This window comes from Metopolophium dirhodum, chromosome 3, assembly GCF_019925205.1.
Source record: "Metopolophium dirhodum isolate CAU chromosome 3, ASM1992520v1, whole genome shotgun sequence".
Lineage (NCBI taxonomy): Eukaryota > Metazoa > Arthropoda > Insecta > Hemiptera > Aphididae > Metopolophium > Metopolophium dirhodum.
Window position 1 is genome coordinate 2,183,251 of NC_083562.1, and position 17,509 is coordinate 2,200,759.

A 17,509-nucleotide genomic window follows, 5' to 3' on the forward strand; every position below is an offset into this window, starting at 1 on the left:
CGGACGGGTCGGCGGTGGCCCCGGACCAGTTGGTCGCACTGCACGCGGTGCCGAGTTGATGCAAATCACGCGAATTCGAATAATAAAATATGCCGTTTATGTCGCTATCGGTCACCCCGCCACAAGCACGGAACAATGCAATAAGCGAATAAATTATTATTTCCCGAACGAGTCGTCGACAGCACCGCGAAAAAGACGATTTCTGTGGAGGACCTTCCCGTTGCAGATATCCCGCGAAGTAACGACTTTTAACCCTACGACGGTCTTGTCACCAGCTCCGAATGTGTGTTGGCGCACCTGACGTTATCGCTAATACACCCTCCCGAAAATCACAAAATATTATAAAATCACATATTTAATAAACGTTGATAGAATAGATAACGAGTGACGACTGACGAGTCGACGACTCTAAAAGGACCGAAATCAAAATAAACGAACGATTTTCAGATGGTTCTGAAAATCTGAATAGTGAAACTCATTGTTTAATGTTTAAGCAATTACGCGTCGGCCGAATTCCCAAATCAATCTTCCGCCATACAATTATAATAAACGAGATTGTTTCTAGTTTGTTTTAATTAGTGTCCAATCATTCGTCTCGTCATACTCACTCAGTCAAAACATATATCTCTACTAGGATTTGTAAAATAACAGTCACAATAAAATTCAGGGATTTTATTTTTTTAATTAAAAAAAAATAAAAATATTTTTAAGTATACGATATGTGAATGGTTTTCTCAATGCTAGGGTACCAAAATTTGATTATACTGTTAGCTTTATAATATTGAAGTACTATGCTTTCAGCGATTCATTTTTGATACAATTTAACTATGACCCCATGGTCATAAACACAATATGTAAATAGTAGAATACAATCAGTAGCACATAAAAATTAATTATATTTTATCAATACAAAAGTGTATTCATTGACTTTTCTGATCAAATAAATTTACATAGAACAACTAGTTAGTTACATTATGACATAGGTTATTTTAATCATCGGCAGGGCAAGATGAGAAAAGTCCTAATTTCCTCATTCTTTCAAAGTCCTTTTCTGCATCATAGTGTCTATAAAAATAAAAGATTATAAGTGTTAAATACTATTCACACTAAACAGATGTATAAATTACTTGTAAAATTCTGCGTAAGCCTTCTTACGAGGTTCACCGATGCCATATTTGTATGCCACACCAACTCCAATGGATAGTACAACACTAAACACAAGGTGGAACTTGGTTTTCTTATCATAAAGTCCACGTAATTGTGGTTTTGCTAATTTTTGTACCACAGCTCCGGCAGACATGGTTCTAAAAAAGAATTTGATGTAAAGTTAATATTAATATAACAATTATATGAACATTATTACCGCAAACATGTTGTCCTTTATTTGTGAGGTAAAATTATACGGATCCTACCTACAAGTTTATCCATAAATGCCAAAATATATGATTATTTTAAAGGCGTACTATATTATTAAGCAATCTTAAATAACAAAAGTTGATATGGTATATTCATTCTGGTGTTAACTGTAAATAAATTGTGAATTCTAGATATATTTTCCGACATGTTTAAGTTACATTATTGTATTAATAATAGTTTTATTCTCAATCATATATATATTTTAACACCATACAATGGTCAATCCCAAACAATTTATCTCCAGTTTAAGATCATATTTTGAACAACTTTATCGAAATACAATTTGCGCAATACGAAAAACTATTACACAATAGAAAACATTTTTCATAAGAGAGAATAGTTCCTAATTTTCTACAAATCAATAAATTGTTATTCGAATATCCAACAATTGTAACTAAGTTGAACTTTTAATTAATTTTCAGAAATTGACCTTCACATTATCAACTTCAGTTTACGGACATTGTCCAAAATAACTAACTTTGATGTCTATAAAAATTACTAAATAATATTTACCTGTTTGGTGAATGGATAGTTATCGGAATAGATATTTAACTTTCCCAGGAAGGAAATAATTCACGAGCGCAAGACAAATCAAAATTTCAACCGCAGTAATACCAAATAATTTCGGTAGGTATTAGGTGTTTCAATGTTTGGTAAAAAATTACCTCGATGTATTAAACATCTGTTTTAGTCGTTATCTTCATTGACTTAAATGTCATGGAAGAATAAAATGTTGGTTACTATCACGGTTATAGATAACATACAGCTGGTGAGGATCACGAATAAATTAAGCTTTAGTCTATACCTGGTACTCAGGTGTGAAGAATAATGTTAAAATCATAATTCATAATAAGCAGTATAATATTTTGATCCTATTTTAATTGGTACACTAGAAAATTCCCTATTTCCGAACATCAGACACAGTCATGACTCATGATATAGGTAATGAGACTGTTGCCAGTCTTTTGGATGACATCGTATCGTATATACGTTTATACGTTTGTTTTCGAATTTTATCTATTTTGCACCTAATATTTTCACCTTCCTCGTGCAATGTACATTGTCCACTTAAGTAGAGGGCCATCGAACAAATAATATGACTGAAGGGGGTGGAATAACCGATTTTCAAAACTCTGTGAACACAGGCGTCCAACTATTTGGAAATTAATTAGAAAAATCATAATGTAAATTTCAGCAGATGAAGCAAAATTAGCTTTAGATGCAGAGATGCTGTACAAGATTCGAAAACCATTTAAGAAACCAGGGCAAACTAGGACCGTAGAAAAACGTCTATAAGATGTATGTATACAAATACAAGCGGGCAATATCGGTATTAGATTTTTTTAATAGCCGTAAGTCATAACATAAGAAAGAGGTGTACCCGTGTACCTAATTAAAATATTACATTTTCATATCATTATTATTATAATTATATATAATTGTACTATAATTGTATTTATTATTGTATTTAATTTTATTATTTTAGACTTGTATTAAATTTTATTTTATTATATTTTAATACTGAATATGTGATTTAAGTAAGTAGATAATTAACAACAAGTCAACAAACTATACATTTTTACTTATCTAACTTTAATGTATTTTTCAATACAGTTTTGACATATTCAATTATTCAATTTTCATTTTTTTTTTAGCGAGACTTTTTTTCCTAGTGTGGGACTTTTTACCGAGATTTTTTTAGGATAAACTTAGGACAACTCACTACGAACATGATAAATTAAAAAACCCCCTTCATAATTTATTTTTCAATATTTATGATCTTGTATAACCATAAATTTTAATTTTAATGATCAAATAGTGCATGTTGAAAAATAGGTACATCACAAAATCATTTGACCGCTATTGGCTATTGTCCATTGGTCATTGGGTATTTGGGTTTACATAACAATTAACTATACCATCCTTCCAAATAAATAATATATGCATTTGATCGATGTGGGCCTCTCGGTCTAAGTGACGACCATTATGGGTTTATTTATCCCAGGCGATAATGGTCTTATGGAGTTATACTCTACATAGGACTAGTACGATTAATTTTACTACTTTTTTGCACTCGAAGACGTGTGACTTTAATCAGTCAATTCTAAGTATCGGATTCTTATTTCAGTATCTTAGCTGGGTATTGACGTACAGCGTACTGTTAATTACTTACTATCTATAAGTGGACGTTTAGAACCACTCAGTATGCGGATATACCCAATAAAACCGGGTTAAGTTATAACTTTATTGTTCATTTGTCGTTCGGCCAAACTAACTTTGCGACAGACTCACCTTTAACCAGGATACTAAGAGCTGTTAGGCGTTTTAAAAAAAAAAAATGTTGAACTCATTTGTTGAAATATAATAACTAAAAACAATATGTCAGTTATATATAAAATATTTAAATAGGTAATATATTTATATATAACCATATAAGAACTAAGTAGATATATTAGTATGTTTGTATTTAATTGGAAAATAAAGTCACAACTCATAATAATAACATTATATATAATACCGTGTTAATCATAAATAAATATTGTTTATAAATTACTCGGTATAAAATAGGTACAGTGATCAATGATATTATTGCTTGTATATTAATATAATAGATATTACATACATAATATATACCATCAAACACAACATATAATTTATATAATATTATGTAGAATCAATTAAACTTATAGGATTTAAAATTTATGGCAATAATGTTTTATGTAAAACACATAATTAATAAAATGTCATTACCCATAAGTACTAACTAACCCATGATATTAAATGCAGTGGCACCGAACTCACGAAAATATTTTGAAACCAATAGAATATTATTGACTCAAAAAACATTTAGGTATGATATTATAGATGTACACCGCTTACCTAAATCCGTGTACATATCGTGTCACTGCATACATCTGCATAATACCCATATTATACTTACATTTTAATATTTTTTATTTAATTTTATTAAACCATAATTTCTATATTATTGAGACTGTTTGGATTTATAACTATGGTGCTGCATCCGGCAGACGTTCAATGGATTATGGTATTGCGAATAATGTACAGAATCAATCCAAGTCTATTATGAGGCGCCGCGGTTACCAGGTAGTAAACGTTTTTAATACGATCGGTGGCGTTAGTAATGAAACTGGTTGCCGTCGAACGGTCCGGACTGTTGTTGTTCGTACTGCGGTTCGGCGTTGTTGGTGGCTGCGGCTGCGGCGGTTGCGGCAGCAGGAGCGGCAGGGGCAGCTGCAGCGTCCCGTTGCTGGAGAAATGGGGCGTCCCGTTGCTGGAAATATGGAGCGGCTGCGGTGTCTCGTTGCTGGAGAAACGGCGGCGGTCTGTTGTACGCATGGGCTCTGAAGTGCGGCGACGAGTAGTACGGCGGTAAACCTCCGGCAGCGGCGGGCTGTCTGAAAAACTGCGACTGATCAGCCGGTTGCGGAGGATAAAACGGTGAGCGGTACGCGTCCACGACGGTCGCCTGTTGTTCGTAAAGCGGTTGCTGTGTGGCGGGATAGTACGGCGGCGGCGCTGTGACGTACTGTGGCCCGGCGGGGTAGTAGGGGGCGTAGTTGTACGGTGGCGGTGGTGCCCCGTCCACAGCGTACTGTGGTTCGTACGGGTACTGCAGCGGCCGGTACGGGTTTCCGCTCGGCACTAGCACAGGGCCGCCCGGCTGCAGATAAGGGCCGACTGGTTGGTAAGGGCCGACTGCAGGTTGGTAAGGGTACGGGTACGGGTACGGGTATGGATATCCGGGACCGGCCACGCCGCCTATGGGCACGTAGTCCTGTGCGTCCGAATAGTTGTCCGGTTTGTCTTTTCGCGTGCCCGTCGGCGAGCCTGCAGTGGTACAAGGTTCTTAAAATAATGGAAAATAACACGATTTGAATGATTTTTCAATGGTTAGCTTTTTAAGTAAAATAAACAATGATTAAAACATAATCATGCACAAGTACACAACGATTTATTTGTTTGGTTTATGTAAAACCAACCTACTATGACTTATTTTGTATTGTACTTAATAATTAATATAATATCAAATTGTGGACTATGGTATTCGTTGAGACCATTAAGTAGGTATGCTATACCTACGGGCTACGAGTCATTTTTGGTTAAGTATGCTACCTACACTTTTCACAAGTATATTGAATATTGACAAAATAAATAACTAATATTATGACTACCTATAGTTATTATGATTTGATGGTTTAGTGCCTGCCTACTATCAGCTGCGTGTTTCGATGTTTGGAACAATATTTATAAATAAATATAATATCGTAAATTTTGATTATCGTGCCAATTGGTTGTGAATGGCCGCCACGGACTAAGATATTAAGATATATATCCATATATATGTAATATGTATAAATCTATATGTATACCTATGTATATCTTAGTCCGTGCTGGCCGCTGACGTATATGCTGGTAAATTAAGTTAGATGATAAAATGGATAATATAAAATATATGGTCATTATGATTTATGGAAGTTAACAAAACAAAGATCATAAATATGTAATTAAGGCGGCAAAGGTAGCGATAAGTCTACTTCAGCGGTAAATGAAGAATGAATCGTGGCAGTCAAGACATTTATATAGGTATTTAATTGATGTGTTAGAGGTGTTTTTACTTTTTTGCGCGACGTCTAGTTGACAAATATTTTTAAATTAATTTTAAGGGGTTCGATACCGTGATTTTTTGTTTCTGTCTGTCTATAATTAATGTCGTTTTCCGTCGAATTAAAAATGCATTGGTTTATATCGGAGCATTCGAAGCAGCTATATACGACAGACGTCATACGCCGTGTTTTCATCGTTTTCAATTTTAAAACAATAATAATTTATCAATCAAATGTTGAGTAAAGCTATTAAATGTTAGTTTTATATTTTAATATTTAATAAACAACAATTACTATATATATTGTTTTATACTAGTAGTGAATTGAGTATCTACTAAATTAGATGAAAATTAATGAATATTAAATACTTTTAAATAAATTGTATTTTATTAATTTGTAATTAATTATGCTAAATATCTACTTAGGTACCAACACTTAATAAATCAGCTAGGTAGTGTATTTAGTTTATTATCTAATATATTATGTATAAAACATTAAAATTTAAAATACTAATGCAGTACCTAATACGATAAATTAAAATAGTCTATATTAAAGTATCTATAGATTCTATTTCTATAGTTTAATTTGTAATTATTATAATTTATAATAATAGCCAATAGGTATGCTAGATACCTATTGAACCATGATGTATATTATATAATATATAATATATATACTATATTATAGCAATTAATAATGTGGTATAGATGTCATATGTTTGTACAATTATACATTTATACCTAATATATTTATTATAAATAGTTATATCGAAAGTTGGCCATAAATTCATATGATAATTAAAAATGATTAATTTATAAATCATAATGATAAATTTACTCCATTATTAAAAATAAAAAAGTATTTATATTTAAAAGACTTACTTTCCGTGGCAGTGTGTTTGTTGTACTTTCTGACATTGGGCTGTACTTGCAATGTCTGGCCAGCTTGGGTACTGGATACTCCTTGTTGCGTCCCACTGCAAAGGATGCCGGATACGATCACCAACAGAATTGAAAATACCTAAAGGCAATAAAAGTATTTTGGTTAATTGTATTGTATTAAATCGCTTATATCTATGTTAACAATTGAATTTTACTCATTAAGCAGTATCTACAATGTATAGAATTGAAGATAAAATATAATATTTTAATATTAGTTATTACCATGAATATTGTAATAGGTAATTAAAAATATAGACACTTTGGTATCGTCTTCTACAATTTACACTCAAAACGTATTAGATATGTGAAATATATAATGGACCGACTTACTTGGATCATCATTGTATATAATGACTGTAGTTGCTGTGTAGTGTATATTTTCGAGCTTCTAAATGAATACTGACTGGGAATGCAAATTGTACAGTGACTTTTATAGGAGGTTCACGAAGACTCAGTATATCCTTCAAAATGTTTACAACGGTTTTTTTTATCGTTATGTATCATTAGACAATGAACTTGGCGTACCAATCAACCTCCAACAAAGGTGTGAACCAGTCATCATCATCACATTCGAGACGGTTGTTGAACTTGAGTAGGAGGACGCGTGAACATTGCAATATTCGGTGCGTATAAGGGTTCAATATGTACCTATATAATATTATGATTTATGATTAATGACGCTTTTGTGAATTTGGTTCATTTGGATTTAAAATCTAATTTAAGAATCAACTGTCGGCACAAAAGAATTGTCGTGATGACTGATGACTTGTCAATAATTGGCGTGTATATTAAATTAACATTTTAGTTGCATTTTTTGTTTGCATGTAGGTATGCAAATTAATATAACTCAACATAAAAATAACAACTTTATGAAGATAACTATAAGAACTATAATTGAATTAATATTAAATGATATTTAAGTTTTCTTTTGTGAATTGTGATTGACTCATTTATATTGTAAAGACGATGTTCGGATGTTATATACAATACATGTCTTGTGAATGGTGTGATAGCAGATGGAATAATATTATTTCTTATATACGTATAAGGCTATATATATATATATATATTATTACTTTATTTTAAATAATATATGCAATTTGTAAATTTAATATTTACAATTAGCATAATATGTACAATTACAATGCATTATCACACGTAAGACGATTTGTAATAATATTATACGAGTATCGTTACCTACATGAAATAAAGAGGGTTAAGTAAACTGACTAAATTTATCATTTCCGGAACCGGATCCGACAACCCAATGGTAACACTTTTTTCTTATATCTACCTAGATTATGTTTTTATATAAATTATCTAATTCCTATATCGTCTCAAAAGAAAATGGTGCCGCAACTTTGAATAGTATATTTAAGATATAATATAAATATATGACACAAAATTATGAAATAAATAATTTTAGAACTTTTCTTAGTATCTTACTTTTATTATAACTTATTATATACCTAAGTTATATAATTCATAACATAATAATATTAAAATTTTTCTATCAATATTTAGTAAGCCTTAATACCTAAAACCTACCCTTAACCACTAGTAAAATAATGGTAGTAATACTAGTAGGTATACAATATTATATATTTATATGTTACACGCATGATAGACATCAACACTTCGACACTTTGCAAGACAACTGTTAGTTGTCATGTACCTAATATAATAAATTAATAAGTATTATTAAAAAAACTAAAAATTTGAAGATTTTAAATAAATTATGTATATACTTATGTACAAAGATTGAGAAATTAAAAATGTCGATCAACAAATCAAAACAAAATCCTCGATGATCAAAACATTTTAAAACCTAAATAATTTTACCGTAAACATGATTTCTTGTACCAACCAACTTTGACCATTTTAAACTGGGTAAAAATGTAAAATAGTATATTATATGTTTTTGTTTTAATGTTATGTGTTATAGATATTTAATAATACATTGACGAATTATATAAGCTTCAATTTGTAATTCAATATATAAATTGTATATTTATATTGCAAATTACGTAGGTACGCAAATTACTCACACATTATTTCCATCAAGTTGAGTTCTCTATGTATTGGAGGCATTTTGTAATTATGTGGTTGACTGAGAGTTCAGTTCTACAAGAATTTTATCATTTTTAATACCGGTTTAAAACTTTAAACTATGCCTATTATAACCTATTATTATCTTCATCTATAAGACTTACATTGTGTCTATATATTAACTCAGGAACGGATCTATGGTGGGGATGCCGGGGATTTAACCACGGGCGTAAAATTATCTCATGAAATTAGTAAGGGCGTACATTTTGTTTTTATTTCATTACATGCTATGCGTAGAAAAATAATTAAATCCATATAGAAATAAGTTTAGTACAGTGACATCTACAGTTTTAAGGTGTCCATTCCATTGTCCCCCTCTTTCGAATTTATTTCGAAATAAAGTGAAACTATATAAGGAACTTCCATTTAACAAAATAGTCTGTTTAATGAAATATTTTTGGGAACCAAATTTATTCAATTCTATTTAACAAAATTCTCTATAATAGGTACTAATTTTGTTTATGCTCCGCGAGACTCCGTACTACGGAGTCCGTAGTATGGAAGTTTCACTGTATTATTTGTCGTTTAACTTTCCGTGGAAGCGAGGACTGCGACTTTTCATTACTACCAAATTATAGTAAACTTAAATATACCTATTAAGTTAACTAGTTATTTTTCTTTGTTGCATTTATAATATGTCGAGTAACTAGTAATGAGTAACACTGAATATAATAAGTGGTGTTTTGGTGGGTATACTGGGGTATACACCTTATGGCTTATATGTACCAATTTATTGTTTTGTGTATTAGCGTATACAGTGGCGCCCAGACAGATTAGTAGGTACTGCAAGTCTATGTGCTCTCGATGGGAATGGGTTAAATTAATGGTGTCACATGGAAGCTCATACATTTATAATATACACTATAGTCTATAATAATTAATTTCCGTGAACTACAGTTGTACAGTGATTAATAAGTGAGTAAGTGAGCTACTGATTTATTTAAATATCAAGGGTCCCGGTGCCAGTTTTTCAAATTTTCCACAATTCTATAAAATTTGAAAATTAAATTTTATAGTTTAGCTGCCACCTCAATTATAAGACTTTTTCACTAATCTATTACCCAATATCTATTTAGGGGGGGTTGATAGGGTATATTATATGTAAAAAAATCACTTTACGGGAATAACTCTCAAGCTTTGTAGAATTGTCAGATTTTGATGACTATTTTTTTATCTGAAAGAAGAAGGCTTCCTATACAGCACGCATCGATCTCTGATTTTGTATTTTATTTCAAATAATCGTATTAAAAAAATTGTAAAAAAATGCTTTTTATCTTGTATTTTCTTAGACATATTATAAAGTTTGAGAATAAAATATTGAAAAACGGAGATCGTTGCAGGCTGTAGAATATTTCCCTCTAGCAATTAAAAAAAAAAATTATGAAATTTGGTTGGTTCTACAAGGCGGTATCGTTATTCCCGCAGAGTGTATTTTTAAGGACAAAAAGGCATCGGCACCGGGCGCCTTAAACAAAAACAAAATGTGTATCTAAGGATACGTTTAAAATAAAATAAAATGGGTGTGTGGTTTTTTTTAACTACATGTGCTCACAAAATACCTACATCTGTGCGCCACTGAGCGTGTACCCTGAAAAAATAGTAGGTAAGTACAAATACTCACGTATATATACATCGTCGAATCGTATCCCTTATTTTTTTTTAAAAACTAAACAATCCATATTCTGTATTGTTATCTATTGTCATATACTCATATTATGACATTAATTATCAACCATTAAATAATTATTGATACCTATTGGTTATTACGTATAGGTATAGCCGTAAAGTCGCGCCTGTGTACCTATTGGTATAGAAGTATAGAACTATAGTCTATAATAGTTAATTATCGTTCGTGACCGATGACCATGATTATTGAAGTTATTTTTATAAAAATATGTTCGAGTTGCCGCTATCACAGAGTAGGTTCCTATAATCCTATCTAATAAGAATAGTCAAGAGAATTATCTAGTTAAATTATATAAAATGTTAAATCTGACATTCTGACCTACTAAATAGTAATAGTTGTTAATACTTAGGTAAATAAATAAAAATCGCCAAAAGTAATCATTATTGATCAAACAAAGGTATTAGGGGTAATGCACTATGCAGGTATTTATGCGGCTATGCAACAACCAGATTATTTTACGAAAACTATTTCATGAAAGAAAAATGTTTACACGTCATGCAAAGTGGTTATAATATGAATAGAAAATGTAATAAAAAGTTTATGTTTTGTAAGGACCATGGTATAAGTTCCAGACGTTCCAGTGTCTGGTTGTGCAAGGGATACGCGTTATATGCACTTTTGGGAATTTCCACTTTACCGCTGGACGGAAAAAGTTCGCTTTCCAAGTTCCAACGATTCAACCGCTATCGAAAACCAAACTTTTGATGCAGGCGTGCCAAAAAATATGTTACTGATAATGGAGCGTATTCTGTTTTTTCCCCAGATATAAAAATATCTAGATCCGGCCCTGACATGACTATACAGTGTGTCCCGTATTCTTAGTACTTCGATAATTATTGTAGATATTGTTTGATTATCAAAAATGAACTAATGCACGTTCACTCAGTATTGTACGTTCCTCGATGACACTTATAACTTTTAACTAATACTTTGAAAGATTTTTCTTTTTTTCTTCTTTAAAATGTTAAACAATAGTGAAAAAGTTGACACTCACCATAAATTAAAATCATATCAACTTTTTCACTATTGTTTAACATTTTAAAGAAGAAAAAAAGAAAAATCTTTCAAAGTATTATGTTAAAAGTTATAAGTGTCATCGACGAACGTACAATACTGAGTGAACGTGCATTACTGCATTAGTTCATTTTTGATAATCAAACAATATCTACAATAATTATCGAAGTACTAAGAATAAAAACAATATCTACAATAATTATCGAAGTACTAAGAATAAATACAATATCTACAATAATTATCGGAGTACTAAGAATAAAATTAGAAATAATTTACCATTATCAAAGTACTAATAATAAAACTGGAAATAATTCAATAACTTTTATCGCACAATAATGACGCAAATTACAACGTCATTGTCAATTTAGTTGGTAAATTTATTTTTAAATTAGCTATACATTTTTTTTTATGTAATTTTGTATTAAATTATTTAAATGCATTTTATTTTAGTTCAAAAATGATTTACTTTTGTATGAAATTCAAGCGTGTATTGTTTTAGGTAAAATCGAAAAAATTTAATTATTTCAAAATTTCCAAAAACTGTAACTCATTCAATTTTAGGTTTAGAACTATGGTCAATGGATCAAAATTACTTAGAATAAAATAATCTATCCATATCCGGTGACAAGAAATAGGTGTTGTAATTTAAAAAAAAAAAATTGTATTGCGCATGCGCATACTACAAGAGTTAAAAATTTGAAATTTGTCCTTAAATGTGTACTTCAGTACCCCTTAGCTATTGCAGCAAACCGTATTTCGATCTAAGATTATCGGGCTGAGATATTTAGTGGTACATTTAAAACGGGATACACTGTATACTTCTAATTTATGCACTTTGGATTTAAACTTTTGTATGCACAAACTATTTTGCGTTTGTTGGCTTTTACTTTGTGCTTGGTTAGGGGTACTGACCGACTAGAACTTGACAGTTGACATTGATGTGCACAGATTATGACTACAGGTGGGGTCATCCGAATACCTGAGTTGTCTTATTTGCAGTTATCCATTGACTACTAATCGTTCATCTTTCTGCCCATTGTAATATTATGGGCAATAGGTCGTGGTTGATGTAACAATGGGTTATTGGATATTCTAATCTCGTGAATAGATCAATACAACAACTACAGGCACACATAAATATTCGTTCTATTATACTTATATACGTCAATACATGCGTCAAACAGATGTTGTCGAATCATGCACATTTTTATTTTTAATAACTATTATTGATACATTTATTGTATAACTACGTTTTATTTTTCACGCACCAGAGTAAATTTAAATTTTAAAATAATATTTTGTGCTGAAAATGTATGAAAGGGTGATCGACATATTTTATATTTATCGATCGTTCAGTCATTGTGTATATAATAGCTGATTGCTAATAGATAAAAGTTAAAAATAGATTGTATTTTAAATAAAATAAAATACATATATTTGCGTTCTTATTTTTTTTTATAATTTTATATCTATTATATTATATAATAGGTACAGACAATATTGGAGTATAAACCTAAAAATATTAACAGAAATCACAGATGCCATAAACAATAAAATAATATATTTGCTTTATAAATACGGTTTCAACATTTAAAATTTAGATTAATAATATTTAACTCAAACCTACGATGTATTATTTTATTAGTTAATTATAGTTATTACATTTTTGGCCAGACGATTTTTTCAATCCACGAAATATAATTCGATACTCGGGTATAAACAGCAGGTGAATCTTTTTCTCCACAAAATTGTCCTGCAAATGATGTTATTCCTATTTGTGAATACATACACGTGTACCTATTGTGTTTTATTTGAATTGGACCACCTGAATCGCCCTATAAGATTGTAAAAATAAATTATAATTAAAGAAAATATGATGCAGAAATAATTTTTTTTTTTTTATTAATTAACCCGCGGCAACTTAGGCCATTGGGTGGTTTTGAACTCTGTGGGAGGGTACTGTAGGTTTAAGTACGTTTACACAGTTTGGTAGATTTTTTAGTGGGCAACCGCAGGTATCTGCCATGCCCGGGAGTGGGATGGCGGCACTTCTCTCCGGACACCGTGACTTGCCAGAAGACAAATGCCGCCCGCGGCCGAGGTTTTGAACCGGCGTCGGTGCGCGTTGCAACCGACGCCTTATTCCGCTCGGCCACTCCGTTCCCCAGAAACATAATTATTTGTATAGAAATACAAATTACTTACTCCACAAGTGTCATTTCCACCTTCTGGATTTCCAGCACACACCATTAAGTTATCAACTATTCCTTGTTTTAATTTTTGATTTCTGTTTACCAGGTATAAGAAACTTTTATCGCACTCTTCCGCCGAAATAGTGTTTATCCGTACTTTCAATAAATGTGAGCTTGGAAGTGAAGCTAAATATTTTTATTTTCATTATATTTACAAATTACCATATTATATATTGAATATATAGCTATAACTTACCTACGTCAGTTTTTCCCCAACCCGTGGCTATTATTGCCGGAGGTGTTAACATATTATCTGTATTTAGACAAATAGGTCGTACAAATGCCGAGAAATCTACATCCCTTTCTAAACGAAACAATGCAATATCATGGTACAAAGAAGTTGATTTGTAATTTGGATGTATTATTCGTTGTACTATTCTATAGTCTTTAGGTCTGACTTCGTCCGTTTCCGAGAGATAGTCTAATTCACCTAAGCGAGCCCAACTTGCAAATCTCCTGAAAATATAGTTATTTCTATTACAATTTATTCAGTAAACATAATGTATAATATTAAAATATTATGTAACTATGTAAGTATTTTAATTTTTAAGTATACGTACGGTTCATTTTTATTTCCCAATTTCTCACAGTGGGCCGCTGTTAGTACAAATCTTTTACTTATCAGCGATCCTCCACATGCCCATGAATTTATGTCTGGTTTTTCACTATAACCCAACAAAGCCTGTAATTAAAAAATATTAATACAATAACAATTAATGTCTTATATTTCATATTGTCACCATGTGAGGAAATTCCTTTGGTTTAGCATCTGTACCATTGGTAATTAAGGTAATGGCATCATAGCAATCTTTAACTTTCAGGTAATTTTCCTGATCTGATATTAATATTGGGTCCTTTATTGTATGATAAATTAATTCTGAGTACTCACTGCACACTATTTGTGTGAGATAAAAATAAATAAGAATAATTATTAAATAAAATATTAAAATTCTTATAATATTTTGAGGCAATCTGCCTATACATACTTTCCGTGGCAGTATAAGATTTCGAAACTGGATTTGTGGTTGGTTTTTTCGTTGTGGTAGTAATTTGATTATTGGTATTTTTTTCTGGTGGACAACAAACTATTGGAGTTGATCCGTTAAATGAGCATAGTTGAGGTATAATGTTTTTCATAAGTCCTTCCTTTGCAACCGGACACCTTTCAATATTCCGACAAATGGAGTTGGGAGTTTTCCCATCGCCTTTCCGGCAAATTTCATCTATACACGAATAATATATAAATATAATTATTTATATTGTCATTTGTTAATACTTTGATGTAAAATGACGAAATTACAAATTTTAAACGGTAGTTGATGTCAAGAATAAAAATAATAAAAATAAATGTAAATATAAATTTTTTACGAACCACAATTTGAAAATAGATTAATTACTTTATTTTAAACAAAAATGTATATTCAAATCAAATTTAGATATATTATATATCTAAAATATAATTAACATGTCAAAATTATATTTAAAAAAAACTAAGCAAAAGTTGATTTTTAAATTTGAATAACATAAACCAATTTATTGTAAAGCAATACAGCATTTAAGTGAGCATCTTGAAAAATATTTGATTTGTCGATATTTCATTAGTGAAAAAGTTTGCTCATAGCTATATGCGTGCTTTCAAACACGATACCTATACATAATATTTCAGCAAAATATTTGATTTTGCTAAATTTTGTTTCACAGAGACTCGAATAAGACTGAAATAAGTTATGGACATAATGAAAGTCAGTTTTAAGACTTTCCTCACTTTGTCACTAAATAATTTCTATTTGTACCAACATCTTTAGGTACACATCATCAATATAAACTTTAAACGGGTTCTATAATAATTTAATTTTTAAGTCAATCGAATAAAAATTAGAAAATCTGGTTGAAAACTAATTTTGTAACTTTTCAATGATATTCAAAAATTTTACTTTTTCTTTTTCCCAATAATATTGCTGAAATTTTGCCATCGTATAGTTTTTATCAACAAGTGTCCATTTTATCCACACAATTTAATTTACTGTTCCCAGTTTATACTTTCATTGCTATCTTAGTTCGTGTTTTTTATACATAACGTCTATTTTTATACAAATTTTAAATTTTACTGGCGGGCCACAAAAAATTGATATTAGGGCCGCGGGTTGCCAACTCTCTGGTCAAGATGATCAACAAACATCACGGTCCGCGGGAATATTTGACAAATTGTTTATATTACATTATATTATTTTTATATTTTTACATGAAAGCAGAGCTTAATTTATTTATTTTTTTAATGTCAAAAACATATCAAAACAAATTATAAAATAAAATATTGATTTTTTTTTTAATATTTCAAATACAGTTAACATATTATAAATAATAGTTAGTTGGTTAATATTGCCACTAGTCACCACATTTCTTTAACATATTCGTTTATAGCGATTAGCGTTAAGTATCCTTAAAATAAATTAAAATATATATATTATGAAACTATAGTATAAAAATAAGGTCAATCGTACGGGCCACGGTAAATAATAAGTGTATTATATAATTATATATTATGTTCCAATGATTTCCCAAAAGTACAATCTGCATTTATTTACATTTTATAAAAAATACATTTTATACTACGTATATAACTCTTATACTCCAAAAAGAAAATTAACATTGTTGTATGACCAAAACCACACTCCACCCACCCATGATTATTTCCGTCCAGTGGCAACAATTTAGGAATTTGGACTAAAATAAAAATAACAAAACGTACCTTCATATAATCCTAGTATTTGTGCATCGTATCCCGAATTCACAAAACATAATAAAAACACAGTTAAAAAACATTGTAAATTTGTATAGCTTCTCATTGTTAATAAAAATAGCTTTAATATATTATTCAAACTAAGAGTTAATTGATATTTTGGTTTACAGAAAACCACTGGTATACTTATAGAATACAGACCTACAATTTGCTGAAGATTTTAAATAGTTGATTAAACAGTAGGTATATACACAAACACACTATGTAAACCCCACTTCGATATACTGGTTCTTGACCATGGAAAGCAATATTATAACTTATTCCTAACTTAAGAATATTTATATTGAGTAATCGAGGTCACGTATTATTCAAATGTTATAACAACAAATTAATAATCAGTGGGTGGAAAAATTACGTTAATATGCTTATCAACCAGTTACTGGTCACGATTGGGTTTATTTGTATAGGTACATTTTGAACTTTTCGTGAGAAACGAATAATGATATCCGTTATATCTATAACGTTATCTATAGACTATAACGTTACATCTTACATCTGTTTATTATTCTAAGCTGACAAAATAGTTTCATAATTTTTAATTCAAGTAGGTAAATATAAAAATGTCCTAAGTGACCGCGGCGAAAAACAAAACAGCTTGATTTTTACCGCGTTTGGAACAGCATGGTCAGAATATAATTCGCCCGCACTCTCCGCGTTCAACG

General features: G+C 30.7%; 2 protein-coding genes and 1 pseudogene across 2 annotated transcripts; all 3 read right to left on the reverse strand.

Moving 5' to 3' along the window:
- Window positions 1–876: 876 nt before the first annotated feature.
- Window positions 877–2,088, reverse strand: LOC132941109 (cytochrome c oxidase subunit 6C). The gene is made up of 3 exons (XM_061009010.1): window positions 1,930–2,088; window positions 1,128–1,304; window positions 877–1,065 (listed from the first exon to the last, which is right to left on the reverse strand). The coding sequence occupies exons 2-3, from the start codon at window positions 1,298–1,300 to the stop codon at window positions 990–992; spliced, it is 249 nt and encodes an 82-aa protein (XP_060864993.1). The 5' UTR covers window positions 1,301–1,304; window positions 1,930–2,088; the 3' UTR covers window positions 877–989.
- Window positions 2,089–3,864: 1,776 nt separating this feature from the next.
- LOC132941855 (uncharacterized) lies at window positions 3,865–7,489 on the reverse strand (annotated as a pseudogene).
- A 5,850-nt stretch (window positions 7,490–13,339) lies between these two features.
- Window positions 13,340–17,031, reverse strand: LOC132941021 (serine protease snake-like). The gene is made up of 7 exons (XM_061008867.1): window positions 16,797–17,031; window positions 15,034–15,270; window positions 14,788–14,942; window positions 14,608–14,729; window positions 14,244–14,503; window positions 14,001–14,173; window positions 13,340–13,630 (listed from the first exon to the last, which is right to left on the reverse strand). The coding sequence occupies exons 1-7, from the start codon at window positions 16,891–16,893 to the stop codon at window positions 13,454–13,456; spliced, it is 1,221 nt and encodes a 406-aa protein (XP_060864850.1). The 5' UTR covers window positions 16,894–17,031; the 3' UTR covers window positions 13,340–13,453.
- Window positions 17,032–17,509: the final 478 nt, after the last annotated feature.